The sequence below is a fragment of the Pogoniulus pusillus genome, chromosome 40 (assembly GCF_015220805.1).
Source record: "Pogoniulus pusillus isolate bPogPus1 chromosome 40, bPogPus1.pri, whole genome shotgun sequence".
Classification (NCBI taxonomy): domain Eukaryota; kingdom Metazoa; phylum Chordata; class Aves; order Piciformes; family Lybiidae; genus Pogoniulus; species Pogoniulus pusillus.
Genome location: NC_087303.1, coordinates 1,996,475 through 2,014,471, shown reverse-complemented (window position 1 = coordinate 2,014,471; position 17,997 = coordinate 1,996,475). Strand labels below are relative to the sequence as shown.

The window sequence follows — 17,997 nt, the reverse complement described above, 5'->3', positions numbered from 1 at the left end:
AAAGCGGAGCCGGTTTCCCCCTGTGGAAAACCCAGGGATGAAGCCTCAGGAGTCGGTGGAGTCAGTGGTGGAGCAGCCAGGGCTCAGTCGCTGGCCCCAGCGTCCCACAGCCCAGCGTTTTCCCATGGCCTGGGACTTGTGGAGCTGGATTTTTCCAGCCTGTCTGGCTGCCCCGGCTGCGGAGCTGCTCTCTGATGCCATCTCAGCTGGTTTCACCACCTTGGGGCAGCTGTTTCAGGGCTCTGGCAGCCGCTTGGGGCCACGTCCTCGCCATGGGATGGGGGGAGCTGCTGGCGAACGTGGCCCAGAAGCACTCCTGCCAAGGCAGCGATGGCCTCTGGAGATGCTTTTGGACAGTGCCCCCAGCCCACGCGTGACCTTCCCCTTGCAGACAAAGCCACCAGGCAGGGATTTGCACCACTGCAGAGCAAGGACCAGGGCTGGGATCTGGAGGAAGCTGAGCATCCGCAGATGTGGGACGTGCTCAGCACCTGCCCAAAGCTGAGCTGTCCCAGCTCCAGGCTGGGGCACGGCCACATTTGCTCCAGCCTTGTGCAACTCCCCGCGGGTAGGTGTGGAGCCAGGAGGAGGAGGAGGAGGAAGAGGAGGACGAGCAGACCCACACGCACGCATGGGCGGGGAGGGGTGGGTGAGAAGCGATGCAATAAAACATCACCCAACCCCCCGGGGATTACCCTCGGAGCAAGAGGCCCCAGAAGCCACTTTCCAGCTTGGAGCGCTGCGTTGTCCCCATGCTCCCAAATACCAGAGATTCCTGCCCTAAGCCGGACCTGCGAGGCAGGATTAGTCTGTGCCCTCCGGCTGCTCTCGGCAGGAAGGGCAAAAACGAGGAGAGAGGGGAGGGGAGATGGGAGAAGGGAGAGGGGAGAAGAGGGGGCGGGGAGAGGAGAGGAGAGGAGAGGAGAGGAGAGGAGAGGAGAGGAGAGGAGAGGAGAGGAGAGGAGAGGAGAGGAGAGGAGAGGAGAGGAGAGGAGAGGAGAGGAGAGGAGAGGAGAGGAGAGGAGAGGAGAGGAGAGGAGAGGAGAGGAGAGGAGAGGAGAGGAGAGAGGAGAGGAGAGGAGAGGAGAGGAGAGGAGAGGAAGGGGAGAGGAAAGGGAGAGGGAGGGAAGAGGAAAGGAGAGGAAGGGGAGAGGGAGGGAAGAGAAAAAGAGAAGAGGGGAGAAGAGGGGAGAAGAGGGGAGAAGAGAAGAGGGGAGAAGAGAAGAGAAGAGGGGAGAAGAGAAGAGAAGAGAAGAGAAGAGAAGAGAAGAGAAGAGAAGAGAAGAGAAGAGAAGAGAAGAGAAGAGAAGAGAAGAGAAGAGAAGAGAAGAGAAGAGAAGAGAAGAGAAGAGAAGAGAAGAGAAGAGAAGAGAAGAGAAGAGAAGAGAAGAGAAGAGAAGAGAAGAGAAGAGAAGAGAAGAGAAGAGAAGAGAAGAGAAGAGAAGAGAAGAGAAGAGCCTGGCATCTTTCTCTTTCCTTTTCTTCCCCACCCCTTGTTGGTTTTCTTTCTGCCTTTCCCTTCCTAATTAAAGTGCTTGGTGGCTGCAGAGTCTCTGGGCTAATTACAGCTCCTGGCTTCCACCCCATTCCATTTATCCCTAGGCCCTTCCCAGTCTGGCACTGCAGGAGGACCTGGTTTGGTGGGGACATGGCAGAGGAGGAGGAGGAGGAGGCTTCCCCCCCACACCTCCCCCAGGCTTTTCTCAGTGGAGTTTTGCTCTTTCTTCCTCTCTTTCTCTCCGGACTCTGCTGACAGCAGCATTTGTCATCCAACAATATCTCCCACGGGGACCAGCAGCCACAGAAGCCACCCAGAGCCTTTGGCTGGGCACAAGCCCTGTGGCCAGCGTGGCCACCAACCCCCCCCTCCCCTCCTCGTTGTCCCCCGGTGCCAAGCGCGTACCGGGAGAGCACCCAGCGCTGGGCACGGGAATTAGAGCTCAGAGGAGACAATCTCCTCTGCCTGCCTCCCGCCGTGGCGAGCAGCTCTGCTCCAGGAATAGGTTTATCCTGCCCCTGACCTTGCTGCCTTGCCCAGCCACGGCTCTGCCCCTGCCCACAGCCCGTGCCAGGGCAGCAGGGGCAAGGCAGGGGAAAGGCTTTGACCTCAGTGAGGTCTCTCAGCGTGGCTGGGGCATGGTTGGGCTTCTTCCCACTGCCAAGCTGGGGTGGCCTGGGAGTGTCCCCACCGTGGCACAGCCAGGCTGAGTCCCTCCTCCATCCAAACGACACTCAGCAGCCCCCCCCTCAGCCGTCCCCACCCCCAACCCCACGCTGACCCACGAGGGCACCGCTCCAGCCCACCCCTTGCTGCGGAGGAGAGAAAACTCTCTCCCCACACCCCGCTGGCATCGCAGGCATTGAGTTTACCTCCCCCAACAATGAACTTTCCCTGGCACCGACACATGGCACCCTTACCCCACGCTCTACCCACATCCATGTGTCCGTGCCCCGGGGCGAGGCTTTGGCGGCAGGAGCGAGGGGAAGGCAGCAGCTTCCCAAAGCCCTCCCCATGCTGGGCTCCCGCTGCTTTCCCTGCCTCCTTCCCTTCCTCGGGGGGCTCTGCAGCACAATGTGGCCTCGCCAGAGCCCCAGATGAACCCAGGCTCAGGCAGCCTTTGCCTTTCATCACCATGTGCTGAGAGCTGTGTCTGTACTTTCTCCAGTGCCCCAGTTCCTGCCACCGCCACCACCAGAGCTCCTCCTGCCACCTCCCAGCTCGGTGCCAACTGATATTTTAAACAGTGAGGTATCACTTGGAGCAAAAATAACCTCAACCTCCTCCTCCTCCTCCTCTCCATCATCATCTTCTTCTTCTTCTTCTTCTTCTTCTTCTTCTTCTTCTTCTTCTTCTTCTTCTTCTTCTTCTTCTTCTTCTTCTTCTTCTTCTTCTCCTTCTTCTCCTTCTTCTCCTTCTTCTCCTTCTTCTCCTTCTTCTCCTTCTTCTCCTTCTCCTTATTCTTCTCCTTCTCCTTCTCCTTCTCCTTCTCCTTCTCCTTCTCCTTCTCCTCCTCCTCCTTCTCCTTCTCCTTCTTCCTTTTTTGTCTTCTTTTTTCTTCATCTTCTTCTTCTTCTTCTTCCTTTTTCTTCTTCTTCTTTGTCTTCTTCTTTCTTCTTCTTCTTTCTTCTTCATCTTTTTCTTCTTCTCTTCTTCTTCATCTTCTTTTCCTTTTCTTCCACTACTTCATCTTTGCCTTCATCTTCTTTTCCTCTTCTTCTTCTTCTTCTTCTTCATCTTCATCTTCATCTTCTTCTCCTTCATCTTCTTTTCTTCTCCTTATCTTCTTCTTCTTCATCTTTGTCTTCTTTGCCTTCATCTTCTTTTTCTCTTCTTCTTCTTCTTCTTCATCTTCATCTTCTTCTCCTTCATCTTCTTCATTTTCTTCTTTCCTGGCAAGCAAAGGGGAGAGAGAGGGGAAAAAACCCCAACAACCACCCAGGGACTGCAGTTTGGAAGACTGGAAAGAGAATCCCCTCCCTTGCCCTGCTGCCCCTTGGCTCTGCTCTCCTCAGACTCCAGCTGCAGTCCTGGGGGCAGTTCTGCAGCCCCCAGCACAAGCAGGACATGGAAGTGTTGGAGGCAGTGCAGAGGAGGCCACCAAGATGCTGAGAGGGCTGCAGCAGCTCTGCTCTGAGCACAGGCTGAGAGAGTTGGGGCTGTGCAGCCTGCAGAGGAGAAGGCCTCCAGGAGCCCTTAGAGTGGCCAGCACCCTGGGTGGTACTCTAGGGTGGGCAGTGGCACTCCGAAGTGGGCAGAGGTATCCCAGAGTGGGCAGCAGCACCCTGGCATGGACAGAAGTAGCCTGGAGCAGGCAGAGGTATCCCAGAGTTGGCAGCAGCACCCTGGTGTGGGCTGTGGTACCCCAAAGTGGCCAGAAATACCCTGGAGTGGGTAGAGGTACCCCAAAGGGGGACAGCAGCACATTGGGGTGGGCAGAGGTACCCTAAGGCAGTCACTGATACCCCACAGTGGGCAGAGGTAACCCAGGGTGGGCAGCAGCACCTTGGGATGGGCTGAAGCATCCTGGGGTGGGAAGCAGTACCCTAAGATGGGCAGAAGTACCATGGGGTGGGCAGAGGTACCCCAAGGTGGGCAGAGCTACCCTAAGGGGGACAGTGGTAGACTGGGGTGAGCTGCATCCCCCTCGGGTGGGCAGAGGTACCCCAAAGTGGGCAAGGGGTACCCCAAAGTAGGCAGAGGTACCTCAAAGTGGACTGTGGTGCCCTAGGGGAACAGTGGTGCCACTGGGGTGAACTGCAGCCCCCTGGGATGGGCAGAGGTACCCCAAAGTGGGCAGAGGTACCCTAAGGGGGACAGTGGTGCCACTGGGGTGAACTGCAGCCCCTTGGGGTGGGTAGAGGTACCCCAAGGTGGGCAGAGGTACCACTAAGCAGACTGCAGTGCCCTAAAGGGGGCAGCAGTAGACTGGGGCAAACTGTAGCAGCCTGGGGTGGGCAGAGGTACCCCCCGGGGTGGGCAGAGGTGCCCGCTTAGGCAGGGCAAAGCAGGCAGAATCCCCTTTGCTGCCGCCGAGGTTGTTTTAATGGGGAGGACGTGAGCCTGGGCACGGAGGGTTGGATGCCCCTGGGCTTACACCAGGAGCTGTGGAATTTTACTGGGAGCTGTGGGGGTTCACTGGGAGCTGTGGGACTTTTCCCAGGAGCTCAGCAACACCCTCCCAGCGCTGACCTTGGTGGGGAGGAGGAGGAGGGGGAGGAAGAGGAGGAGGAGGAGGAGGAGGAGGAGGAGGAGGAGGAGGAGGAGGAGGAGGAGGAGGAGGAGGAGGAGGAGGAGGAGGAGGAGGAGGAGGAAAGAGGCTGTTAGTTAGCTGAAGGCAGGGAGAAAAGCAACCCCAGGTAGCTGTCTGGACAGGTAGTGCCAGGCTGGAGGGGATGCCACCTTCCTCCCGCTCCACACCTGCGAGGTGCTGGCATTTGGGGTTGTTTTTTGGGTGCAAGATTCAAGTTTTAAGCCAAACTCCTGATTTTTGGCGGGGGGTGGGGTGGGGTGGGGTTGTTTTAGCTCTGGAGGTCAGTGCCAAAGCTGTGCCCCCCGAGCCGTGTGGGCAGCGCTGCCCTTGTCAGGGTCTGGGGAGCACAGGAGTGCCCAAACCCATGGAGAAAGGGAGCTGTGCCCTGCAGACACAAGGGGCAGGGTGATGGGCTGGGGGCTCAGGGGGTTGCAGAGGGTGAGGAACGAGCCAGGACGCCCTCAGATCGCCGTGGTGGGCACAGCAGAAAGGGCACCGGCAGCTGCTTGGTGCTTGGTAACAAAGTACCCGATGGAGGGGAAGGATGCAGGACACGACAGGTTGGAGCCCTTCAGCCATTCGCAGGGGGCAGGATCAGTCTGGATCTGGGATGCTGGGGCTGCCTGGGCACTGCCAGCTGCCAGCCCCGGGGCTCGGAGGTGCCACCAGCGCAACAGCACCAAGCACCGGTGGCAAGTGTCACAGGGAGGTCAGCTCCACGCTGGGGCAAGAGCGGGCAGGATGAAGCCTCCAAGCCCTGGCTGCACCCATGAGTGCCACCAGGAGACTGGGTTCAGTTGCCACATGGTGCCTGCCCTTTGCCCCACAGCCCTGCCAGGCCCAAGCACGGGCAACAGGGATGGAGCTCCCACACCGGGCACAGGCTCCCCCGCAGCTGGAGCCCCGGGGCAAGCCCGGTCGGCCCGGGGCACATGAGGAGCCCCCAGACCCGCTCACCCCTCCGAGCAACTCAAGGGGCTGCGCTGTGCCAGCCCACCCCAAGTGCGTGTCCTGGAGGTCCCCGTTCATGGGCTAAACCGAGCAAGCTCCGTCCAGACCGAGTGCACCGGGAGCCCCCGGTAACGGACTGCGCTGTGCCAGGACCTCCCGGAACCGGGAGCCGCCGGTGGAGTGTGCCGGACTGCCCCGGGAACGGCAGTACCGTTAAAGGGGCACACCGTGCCAGTTCCTATAGGGACCGGGAGCGCATTAACGGGGCACACCGTGCCAGTTCCTATAGGGACCGGGAGCGCATTAACGGGGCACACCGTGCCAGTTCCTATAGGGACCGGGAGCCGCATTAACGGGGCACACCGTGCCAGATACCTCCGCGCCTAGGAGCCCGGTTAACGGGCTGCAGTTTCGCAGCTCCCAGGGACCGAGACCCCCGTTAACAGGGTGGACTGTGCCAGGCACCGCCGCGACTAGCAGCCCGGTTAGCGGGCTGCACCGTCTCATAGCTCCCTGGGACTAGGAGCTCCACTACCGGCGCGGACCGTGCCAGACCCTACCGGGAACCAGGAGTACTCGTTCCGGGGACCGGGAGGAGTCGTTACCGGGGACCGGGAGGACTCGTTCCGGGGACCAGGAGGACTCGTTCCGGGGACCGGGAGGACTCGTTACCGGGACCGGGAGGAGTCGTTACCGGGGACCGGGAGGACTCGTTACGAGGACCGGCAGGACTCGTTACCGGGGACCGGGAGGACTCGTTACGAGGACCGGCAGGACTCGTTACCGGGGACCGGCAGGACTCGTTACCGGGGACCAGGCGGACTCCTTTCCGGGTCGCCCCGTCCCATACCCCTGCCCGGGACTAGGCTCCCCCTAAGGGGCTGCCCCTCTCCCGCTGCCAGCCCTGCCCCCCGCCGCTCGCCCCCCGCCGCCGGTGCCAGCCCCCCCCCCCACCTCCCCCGGCGGCGTGCGGCGCGAGGGGCGGAGCGTGACGCACGCGCCCTGCCCCGCGCCGCTTACGCAACGCCCTCCCGGCTCCGCGCGCCGGCCGCGCGCACGCGCACGCGCACTCCCCCCCTCCCTTCCCCCTCCCTTCCCCCCCCTCCCCCTTCCCCCCGCCCCCCGCGTCCACCGGCGGCCTCGTGCCGGGAGCGCGCCCGCGCGCGCCCGCCCGCGCCCCTCCCTCCCTCTTCTTCCTCCTCCTCCTCCTCCTCCCTCCCTCCTCCTCCTCCTCCGCCACCGCTGCCGCTCTCCCGCCCGCTCCTTTCGGTGTGTCGGTGCGGGGCCGCCACCACCAGCACCGCCACCACCGCCGCCGCCTCGCCGGCAGGAAGCCGCCGCCGCCGCCCGCTGCTACTCCACCGTTCTGCTACCGTTCCCCCCCTCCCCACCCCCCCCCCCCAACTCCCTCCCGCCCGGTTCCGCGGGTTCCCCCCCCCCTCCCCTTTCCCCTCCTCCCCCTTCCCCTCCCCTCTCCCCCGCCGCGGGGGGGCGCAGCCCCGCAGCCCCCGCCGCCGCCCCCGCCATGCCGGAGAAGCGGCCCTTCGAGCGGCTGCCCGCCGACGTGTCCCCCCTCAACTATGGACTCTGCCTCAAGCCCGACCTCATCGACTTCACCTTCGAGGGCAAACTGGAGGCCGCCGTGCAGGTAGGGCCCCGGCTCGGTCCCTCCTCCCGCCCGCGGGGACCCTTCCTGCAGCCTGTACCCCTCTGCGTGGGACCCTGCCGTGAGCCTGTTCCCCTCCGCTACCGGACCCCGAGGGGACCCTTCCCGTAGCCTGTCCCCGCCGCTCCCGGGTCCCTAAAGGACCCTTCCCTTATCTCGCTCACCCCCCGCTCCCGGGCGCTGCAGGGATCCTTCCCTGAGCCTATTCCCCGTTACTACCGGGCCCCGTGGGAGCCCCTTCAGCCCGCCGGGCCCGGCCCTGCCTTCGCTGCCTCCTTCCCTCCGCTGGGCCCCGGCAGCCGGCGCGGCCCCGGCCCCTTCTCTTTCCCCTTCCCCTCTTCCACCGCTGGGCCTTGAGGGCTTCCCACACCCCGCCAGGGCCCTGCGGGCAGGTGCAGAGAGGCCGCTCGGACCTCCCCCCCCCTCCCCTCCCCGGTATCCTCCCTCCCCATTTACCCTCCGGGCAGCACCACCGTAAGGGTGACCGGGACGGGAGGGAGGACCCCGCACACCGTCCCCGGGGCCCGGCGGCGGCGGCGGCGGAGGGGAACGAGGGCAGCCCTGGGGCCGCACCCTGCCCTGCCCCGCTCCGCTCCGCCGCCGCTCTCCCCGCGGCTCCCGGGGCCCTGCCGCCCGCTCGGCTCCGGGCTGCCTTCCACCTGCTCTCCGCCGGCACAAGTCCGCTCGTGGGTTACAGTGGGGGGGGCTTAGGAGAGTCTATTGCTGACCTCCCCCCACCCCCCCCCCCCAAATCCCTGCGCAGCCTCCCGGTTCGGTGCTGTGCTGCCTCCTTCCAAACGTTCGGATGGATTTGGCTGGAAAGAAGCGGGGGGGGACACACAACTACAATGAAAAGGGGGGATCGGCTTCTTCCCCACCCCCCCCCCCCCAAAAACCTTCGGTGGTGTAGCAGGGCAAGCTGCTGGGCCTCGGTGTGATGGAAAGCTTCGAGGCAGTGAAGCGAGAGCCTGGGCTGAGCGGTGGGGAAGGGCTTGAGCAGGCTCCCAGGGGCTTTATTTTGGGGGGGTGGGGGGGAAAAAGGGAAGGGATTTTTTGGCATCCTCCTTCATTTGAAAGGCAGAAGGGGGCCAGAACTGGAATCAACCAAAGCAAACAACCCCAAAGCCACCCCAAAACTCAAGCGACCCTTCCCTTGGCCGTGCTCCTGCTTCTAAGGGCAGAGTGCTTGGTGCAAGCCCTCAAGTCTCAGAGTCATCCTCAGGCTGCTTGTGCCAAGGTTGCCTCCAGTCTGCTTTCATCTCTTGCCCTTCCGCAGCGATTGGGAGTAGGTAGAGCACTGCAAAGGCTTCGTGGAGCAGTGGTTGTGGTCCCTCCCTCTCTCCCCCTTTTGTTTTCCCTCTTATCCCACTGAGGAGGACTTGAAGGGAGAAGCTCTGAGCTATCCTGTGGGTGAGGTTTCTTCTTTAGGGCTTTGGAATGCTGGAAACGGCTCCAAGAGTTGGGTTTGGGGCTTTGGGAGAGGGGAGTTGAAGCGTTGGATTTCTTGGTTTGAAAGGGAGGTAACATCAGAGTGGAGGTGAGGAGGAGGTTGGTGAGTAGGAGAGTGGGGAGAGGCTGGCAGGGGCTGCCCAGGGAAGGGGGTTGAGGTCCTGTCCCTGGAGGTGTTTAAGGCCAGGCTGGATGGGGCTGTGGGCAGCCTGCTCTGGAGGGGAGATGGAGGTGAGGAGGAGGTTGGTGAGCAGGAGAGTGGGGAGAGGCTGGCAGGGGCTGCCCAGGGAGGGGGTTGAGGTCCTGTCCCTAGAGGTGTTTGAGGCCAGGCTGGATGGGGCTGTGGGCAGTCTGCTCTGGAGGGGAGATGGAGGTGAGATGGAGTTGGGGAGATGAGTGGAAGTGAGGAGGAAGTTGGTGAGTAGGAGAGTGGGGAGAGGCTGGCATGGGCTGCCCAGGGAGGGGGTTGAGGTCCCATCCCTGGAGGTGTTTAAGGCCAGGCTGGATGGGGCTGTGGGCAGCCTGCTCTGGAGGGGAGGTGGAGGTGAGGAGAGTGAGGCTGGAGGTGAGGAGGAAGTTGTTGAGCAGGAGAGTGGTGAGAGCCTGGCAGGGGTTGCCCAGGGAGGTGGTTTTGAGGCTCCATGGCTGGAGGTGTTTGAGGCCAGGCTGGCTGAGGCTGTGTGCAGCCTGCTCTAGGGTAGGGTGTCCCTGGGCATGGCAGGGGTTGGCACTGCCTGCTCCTTGTGCTCCCTTCCAACCCTGCCTGATTCTCTGCTCAGGGTATTAAGACCTGCCCCAGGGTCAGAGGAGAGAGTGAGCACCTCGGTGGGCAACTGCCTTGGAGCAGGGGGGTGGGGGGCAGATCTCTGGCAGTCGGGGAAGGCATAAAGGCTGTGGATGGAGGAGGATGAATCTTGTGACTTTTGGGACCTGGAGGAAGGCCACCAGAGATGAGTAAGTTTGTGTCATGTGGAAGAAACTGAAAACCTTAAGGGGGGGGTGGGGGAGGGAAGAGAAGAAAGAGTCACCTCGTGGGGGTTTGTGTGTGGAGCTCAAGTCCTCAGCCTGCTGCTTGACTTTTAGTTGGGGGCTGGGGAGGGGAGGATGTCTCTGAGCCAGAAGTTTTTGGGTGAAAGGAAGAGTTTGGGTGAATTTTTCCAGCTACATTTTCTGTTTCTTGGCTGAAAAAGGGGAAAAGAGGAGGAAAAAAAAGAAATGTAAGGGTCTGAAATTGCTGCTTTGAGACATTCCCAACCTCTCCCATCCTAATCCAAGCTTGCCTCTATCCCTGTCTTCCCCCCCCCCCCCCCAAGTTGCTGCCCCTCAGGCCTCTTTACAGCTGTGGGGCTGTGCTGCAGAATGGGATCACTGAAATCATCCAGGTTAAAAATAACCCTCGGGGGGGTGGTGGATGGGTGGGGGGGAGGGGGAGAGGAGCAGTGGCTTTGTAAGCCATCCTGGCTGCTGAGGAGGGAGAGAGTGGGGTTGAACGGCAGCCTGGGGGGGAGAAACTTGGTGTAAATCCAGGGATAGCAATCAGGATGTGGAGGGTTGGGGTAGGAGAGGAGGTTGGGGTGGGGTTTGGAGAGGGAGGGAGAGAGGGTTGGAGAGGGGGAGGGAGAGGGAGTTGGAGAGGGAGAGGGGGTGGGAGAGGAAGGGAGAGGGGGTGAGAGAGGGAGGGAGAAGGGGTGAGAGAGGGAGAGCAGGTTAGAGAGGGAGGGAGAGGGGGTTGGAGAGAGAGGGAGAGAGGGTTGGAGAGGGAGAAGGGGTGGGAGAGGAAGAGAGGGAGGGAGAAGGGGTGGGAGAGTGGGTTTGAGAGGGAGGGAGAGAGGGTAGGAGAGAGGGTGGGAGAGGGAGAGTGGGTTAGAGAGGCTTTGGGTTGGAGTTGGGGGAAGAGGGGGGTTGGGGTTGAGGGGACAGGGAGGGAGGGGGCTGGGGAGAGGGGGCAGGGGGATGGTTGGGCTGCCCTGTGCGGGTTCCGGGCCGGCTCTGCTGCTGTTTGCTGCTAGGGCATTGCTCAATGCAGGCTCCAGCCCCTGGCGGTGCAGCCTCCTGGACTTTCCTACCGGCCAGGGCCCTGAGCTAAGGAGGAGCAGAGAGGCAGCAGGTTCAAGGCTGTCAGCAGCACGCACACACCTTTGTCCCCACTGGGGTGAGCTGTTCCCACGCTAGGGAGAGTGAGGAGGGGCAAAAACTCCGGGGTGAGACTTTAAAGCCTATCTAAAGGAGCTCAGGTAGTGATAGGACTTGGGGGGGGGTGGCCCAAAGCTGGAGATGAGTAGGTTCAGGCTGGGTGTTAGGAAGAAGCTCTTCAGCATGAGTCTGTGAAGGTTTCCTGCAGGGAGAAGGGGATGGGATGTGGGGGAGTGAAGTTGTGAGCAGGGCAAAGCTGTGCCTGGACACTTTGGTCCCTCAGCATCTCTGGGGAGACTCAAGTCCTGTGTCCCTGCCTGTGGCAGGGAGTTTGGACCTAGAGGATCTTGAGGGTCCTGTGAGGAGAGGCTGTTTGGTCTGGAGAGGATTCTAAGGTGACTTTGTTTTGGCCTTTCAGTACCTTCAGGGGGCTACAGGAAAGCTGGGGAGGGACTTTTGAGGCTGTCAGGCAGTGATGGGACTGGGGAGGATGGAACAGAGCTGGAGATGGGGAGAGTCAGCCTGGGTGTTAGGAAGAAGTTGTTCAGCATGAGAGTGGTGAGAGCCTGGCAGGGGTTGTTCAGGGAGGTGGTGGAAGCCTCATCCCTGGAGGTGTTTAAGGCCAGGCTGGATGAGGCTGTGGGCAGCCTGCTGTGGTCTGAGGTGTCCCTGCCCCTGGCAGTGTGGTTGGCACTGGCTGAGCCTTGTGGTGCCTTCCAACCCTGACCTGCCAGGAGGAGGTGTGTGTGAGGAGTGAGTGTTCACATGCTGGGCTCCAGTCTGCTGTGGCTGCTGGTGGCCAAAGGCTCCCTGCAGTGCAGCAGGAGGTGACTGTTCTGCATCTGAGCTGAGGAAGGAGAGCAACCAAGCTTGGCCTAGGTGGAGAGGATGCTTCTTGCACAGGGGAATGGCTTCCTTGAGGCTGTGGAGATGTTTGCTGGTGGTTTGGTACTGAGCTGGGCTTGAGTCCACTGGTTTGGATCCAGTTGGTTCAGTTAAGGACCTGTTGGAATGGGAGCTGGTGGTGTTGGGAACTCCTGGACTGGTGGTGTTGGGGAGCTGGCAGAGGCAGTGGCAGGGAGCTGGAGGAGGAGATGATGGTGATGTTGGGGAACTTGTGGAGACAGTGTTGGGGAGCTGGAGGAGGTGGTGGAGGAGAGGATGGCAGTGTTGGGGAGCTGGAGGAGGTGGTGGAGGTGATGATGGCAGTGTTGGGGAGCTGGTGGAGGTGGTGGAGGGGATGATGGCAGTGTTGGGGAGGTGGTGGAGGGGATGATGGCAGTGTTGGGGAGGTGGTGGAGGGGATGATGGCAGTGTTGGGGAGCTGGAGGAGGTGGTGGAGGGGATGATGGCAGTGTTGGGGAGGTGGTGGAGGGGATGATGGCAGTGTTGGGGAGCTGGTGGAGGTGGTTGAGGAGATGTTGGTGGTGTTGGGGAGCTGGAGGAGGTGGTGGAGGGGATGGTAGCAATGTTGGGGAGCTGGAGGAGGTGGTGGAGGGGATGGTAGCAGTGTTGGGGAGCTGGAGGAGGTGGTGGAGGGGATGATGGCAGTGTTGGGGAGCTGGTGAAGGGGACTGTGGTGGTGTTGGGGAGCTGGTGGAGGAGATGATGGTGGTTTTGGGGAGCTGGTGGAGCTGGCAGTGGCAGTGCTGGGAGCTCCTGGAGAGGTTGGTGTTGGGAGCTTGTGGAGTTGGTGTTGTGGAGCTCCTGGCATGGCAGAGTGGAGCTCCCCAGGGCTGTTCTGTTTGCAGCCTCTCAGAGCTTTGCCATCTGCTGGGAAGTCCTCGAGGGAAAAGTGGTTTTGATGTTAAGACACAAACTTGGGAGTTCTTCAGCTTTGGGGTAGGGAAACAACTACACAGGAAGGATAAATTCTCCACCACGAGGGTGCTGAGGCACTGGAACAAGTTGCTTTGAGGAGCTGTGGAGGCTCCCAAGTGTTGAAAACAGGCTTGGATGGAGTCTTGAGCAACCTGGACTAGGAGGAGGTGTCCCTGGGCATGGCAGGGAGTTGGAACTGGATGGGCTTTAAGGTCTCTTCCAACCCAAAGCAGTCTCCTGGGTGCCAGTGCTGTGCTCCTGGGTGCCAGTGCTGTGCTCCTGTAGATCCAGCAAGCAGGAATTGTTGGTCCCTCTGCTCCCCACTCCAGCCTGATCACAGCTGGACAAAATAACCCACATCAATCACAGCAGTGGTGATGATTTCCCTGCTGGCTGCAGAAGGGCTTGGCCTAGGTGACCTTTGGAGATCCAACTCAAACTGTGGTTCCCTGCTTTGTGTGAGCTGAAACTCTGACCCCAGGGTGAAGCATGATTCATGCACACAGCTGGCAAAACTCATCCTCTACACCCAAAGTGTTACCTTTGTACCTTTTGAGAGCAAACTGGAATTGAGTAAATCTTGAGCAGGCAGTTCCTGTTTCTCACTCCCAGCCCTTAAAGGTCTTTTCTCCACCTTGATTAACTCCTAGGAAACAGGAGCTGGCAGCCCTCTGGGTAGGGTTGAGGTCTTTCAGCTTTGAACACCAACCCCTGTCAAAGGAAGATCAAACAAGCTGCAGGCTGTGGTGCAGGGCACTGGAGTTGGCTTCTGCACACAGAAATAACCACACCAAAACGTTTTGTCTTTGTCATAGAATCCCAGAATGGCTCAGGTTGGAAGGGACCTCGGGGATCATCTGCTCCAGTCTCCCTCTGGCATGGGCAGGGACAGCTCTCAGCAAGGCTCAGCTGCTCAAGGCCTCATCTAACCTGAACCCCAGGCAGGAGGCAGCCACAGCCTCCCTGGGCAGCCTGGGCCAGGCTCTCACCACCCTCACACTCAGCTTCTTCCTCAGCTCCACTCTCAGCCTGCTCTGCCTCAGCTCCAAACCATTCCCCCTTGGGCTGGCTCCAGACCCTCTCAGCAGAAGTCTCTCTGCAGCCTCCCTGCAGGCTCCCTTCAGGCACTGGCAGCAGCTCTGAGGTGTCCCTGGAGCCTTCTCCCCTCCAGCCTGCACCCCCCCAGCTCCCCCAGCCTGTGCTCAGAGCAGAGCTGCTCCAGCCCTGGGCTCATCTCTGTGGCCTCCTCTGGACTCTCATCAGAGCTATAAAAAACCCCAAATTCTAAGAACCATTTCCCTGGGAACCCTGAACAGAGGCAGGACAGAGCTTGGTTTGGAGAGTCAGGTGCTGCTTGGTGGTGGCAGCTCTGGAGCTGCCCCAGAGCTGCCTGCTCACAGCTCTGTGGTCTCTCTGTCACTTGGTCACCTCTCAGCATTTTCAGCTGTTGATTTCTTTGCTCTCTGAGGATCTGCAGCCCTGTCCTGGGTTGCATCTAGAGCTGGGTGGGCAGTAGGTGAAGGGAGGGGATTCTGCCTCTGCTGCTCTCTGCTGAGACTCTCCCTGCAGTGCTGGGGCAGCTCTGGAGTCCTCAACGACAGGGACCTGTTGGAGCAGGGCCAGAGGAGGCCACAGCAGGGCTGGAAGGGCTCTGCTGGGAGGCCTGGCTGAGGGTTGAGGTTGTTCAGCCTGGAGAGGAGTTTGGATGCTGAGAAGCCTGAGCAGAATCTTGGTTCCCTTTCTTCCTGCTGCCCAGAGAGGAGGTGAGAGCTGCCCCATGGCTGGCACCAGCCTTGCTGCTCTGGCTGGGGCTGCCCCTGCTGGCTGCAGGAGGCTCAGACTGGATCACTTTCAGAGGTCCCTTCCACCCACCCCAGCCTGTGGTTGTGTTTCTAAGTCAGGCCAATGCAGACATCTGTGTGTGTGAATCCTTCCCCTCCTGTTGCCATCTCTCAGCTGGAGATGTGCCCATCCTCACCCTGCCTCTCAGCTCACTGCTGATTGCATTCTCAATGTCTAGGGCAACTTTTGTGAGCTCTTTTGGACTCTTGGGAGGGGTCTAGAGGAAGGGTTGGAGCAAAGAGGAGATGTGGAAGCCTTCTGCTCCTCAGCATGGTGCTGGACAAGCAAACAGGACTGAGCAGCAGCAGAAACAAGCATCTGGCTCCTCCACTGCAGCCTTTGTTTGAAGCTGCTGGATGCTGTCCTGGCTCCAGAGCTTCAGCTGGGCTGTGCCAGGGTGCTTCAGGAGGGGCATGGTGGTGACCTCTCTGACTTGCTGGTGGCTGGGGAGTGCTGGTGAATTTCTTGTGCTGGCAGTGGCAGTGTTTGATGGTTGCAGAGCAGCTTGTCTGGGCAGGATCTTCAGAGGCCTCCCTGGGGCACTGCAGCCAGTTCTGGTGCTTCTCCCCCCCCCAGCAGAAGGATGTGGAGCAGGTCCAGAGGAGGCCATGAAGATGAGCAGAGGGCTGGAGAAGTTGGGGGTGTTCAGCCTGGAGAAAAGAAGGCTTCAGGGAGACCTCAGAGCTGCCTTCCAGTGCCTGGAGGGGCTCCAGGAGAGCTGGGGAGGGACTTGAGACAAGGGCTGGGAGTGCCAGGAGGAGGGGAATGGCTCTGAGCTGGGAGAGGGGAGACTGAGAGTGGAGCTGAGGAAGAACTTGTCGAGAGTGAGGGTGAGGAGAGGCTGGCACAGGTTGCCCAGGAAGTTGTGGATGCCTCATCCCTAGAGGTGCTCAAGGCCAGGCTGGATGAGGCCTTGGGCACCCTGGGCTGGTGGGAGCTTGCCCATGGCAGGGGGCTGGCACTGCCTGAGCTTGCAGGTCCCTTCCAGCCCATTCCATGCTCCTCTTAATTTCCAACCTCTTTCAAAGAGAGCCTTAGAATGGGTTGGGACCTTCAAGATCCTCCACTTCCACCCCACCCCCTTCCCTGCCATGGGCAGGGACACCTCCTACCAGCCCAGGGTTACTCAAGGCCTCCTCCAAACACCTTCTGCAGTCCTTTGAGCATCTCTTAAGGCTCCTCTGTTCTATTTAGCAATGTTTAACCTGCATCTGTTGCTTTTTATAGGTGAATTATGCAGGATCTGCTAGACAAAAGGGCTGTGTAGTCTCTGATCCTGCTGCACACCAGTTAGAAGATTAATTGTGACACTCTGGAGATGTAAACCTGGGGCGGGGGGGAAGGAAGCTGAATGGGTGTAGTATTTGTGCTGAGTGTCTTTGGGTGATGAGCTGTCTGCTGTAAGCACACAGTGCTGCTCTCCACTGCCACTCAGTCTCAGCATGGCAGGGTGGGAAGGGATCCTCTGGAGCATATCCAGACCAAGCACTCCTGCCAGGGCAGCTTTACCTAGAGGAGGTCACTCAGGAATGCAGCCAGGGGAGGGTGGAAGCTCTCCAGAGATGGAGACTCCAGCACCTCTCTGGGCAGCCTGCTCCAGGCCTCCAGCACCCTTAGAATCACAGAACCCAGCAGGCTGGCAGAGAGCTCCAAGCTCCCCCAGCCCAGCCTGGCACCCAGCCCTGCCCAACCAACCACACCATGGCACTCAGTGCCCCAGCCAGGCTTGGCTTCAACACCTCCAGCCATGGGCACTGCACCACCTCCCTGGGCAGCCCATTCCAGTGCCAATCACTCTCTCTGCCAACAGCTTCCTCCTCACATCCAGCCTGAGCCTGCCCTGCCACAGCTTCAGCCTGGGTCCCTTCTTCTGGCCCTGGGGGCCTGGCAGCAGAGCCCAACCCCACCTGGCTACAGCCTCCCTGCAGGCAGCAGTGAGGTCACCCTTCAGTTCCAGAAGCTCCTCCTCATGTTCAGATGGAGCTTCTCCTGTTCCACTCTGTGCCCATTGCCCTTTGTCCTGGCCCTGGGCACCACTGACACCAGCCTGGCCCCATCCTGCTGCCACCCACCCTGGAAGAGATGCTCAGCACTGCTCAGCCCCCCTCAGGCTGCTCTTCTTTGGGCTTCACAGCCCCAACTCAGCCTCTCCTCCTCACAGAGCTGCTCCAGGTGCCCTCAGCATCTCTGCAGCCCTTTGCTGTGCCCTCTCCAGCAAGTCCCTGCCCTTCCCAAGTGTTTCAGCTTGCATTTCCAGCATCAGAATTCCTCCTGTGTGCATGGAATTAGATCTGACTGTGGACATGAGAGGTGCTGTGCAGAGCCTTCAAGGCTGCTGCTTCAAAGTCAGGACCTCCTGGCTCTGTGCTCCCCACAGAAGGTCCTCTCAGCTCTCTAAGTCATGCAGTGGTTGCTCTGACCTTGCTTTTCAAGGGGTTCACAGGGCTGGAGAACCTCCCTTGTGGGAGAGTTGTGCAGGTGGGAGAAGAGAAGGCTCCAGGGAGACCTCAGAGCTGTCTCCCAGTACCTGCAGGAGCTGCAGGAGAGCTGGGAAGGGACTTGGGACAAAGGCTGGAAGTGACAGGAGGAGGAACAAGCTGGGAGAGAGGAGACTGAGAGTGGAGATGAAGAAGTAATTGAGAGTGAGGGTGGGGAGACAGTGGCACAGGTGCCTCAGGGACACCTCTCACCAGCCCAGGTTGCTCAAGGCCTCATCCAGCCTGGCCTTGAACACCCCCAGGCAGGAGGCAGCCACAGCCTCCCTGGGCAGCCTGGGCCAGGCTCTCACCACCCTCACACTCAACAGCTCCTTCCTCAGCTCCACTCTCAGCCTGCTCTGCCTCAGCTCCAAACCATTCCCCCTTGGGCTGGCTCCAGACCCCCTCAGCAGAAGTCTCTCTGCAGCCTCCCTGCAGGCTCCCTCCAGGCACTGGCAGCAGCTCTCAGCTGCCCCTGGAGCCTTCTCCTCCCCAGCTCCCTCAGCCTGTGCTCACAGCAGAGCTGCTCTGGAGGAAAGGGTTTGGGCAGCAAATCTTTTCTTGCTCTGATCAAACCCAAACCTTTGCAACTTCTCCAAGCAGGCTGCAGAGAGACTGTTCCCAAAGGCCTGCAGGGACAGGCCCAGGGGCAGAGGTCTGCAGTGAGAGCAGAGCAGGCTGAGACTGGATGTGAGGACCAAGTTGTGCACCAGGAGGCTGCTGCAGCACTGCAGGAGGCTGCCCAGGGAGGTGCTTGAGGTCTCATCTCTGCAGGTGCTCAAGGTGAGGCTCTGAGCAGGCTGCTCTGGTGGAGGTGTCCCTGCTGCCTGCAGGGGCTTGGACTGGATGAGCTTTGCAGGTCCCTTCCAAGCCAAACCACTCCAGGATTCTAAACTGAACTTAGTTG

General features: G+C 60.3%; 1 protein-coding gene across 1 annotated transcript in view; it reads left to right on the top strand.

Moving 5' to 3' along the window:
* The first annotated feature begins 6,904 nt into the window (after positions 1-6,904).
* Positions 6,905-17,997, top strand: part of NPEPPS (aminopeptidase puromycin sensitive) — a 51,773-nt gene continuing 40,680 nt past the window's right edge. Inside the window, exon 1 of the mRNA XM_064174691.1 lies at positions 6,905-7,350. Within this exon, the coding sequence (XP_064030761.1) occupies positions 7,228-7,350 (123 nt within the window). The 5' untranslated portion in view covers positions 6,905-7,227. The remainder of the gene's footprint in view (positions 7,351-17,997) is intronic.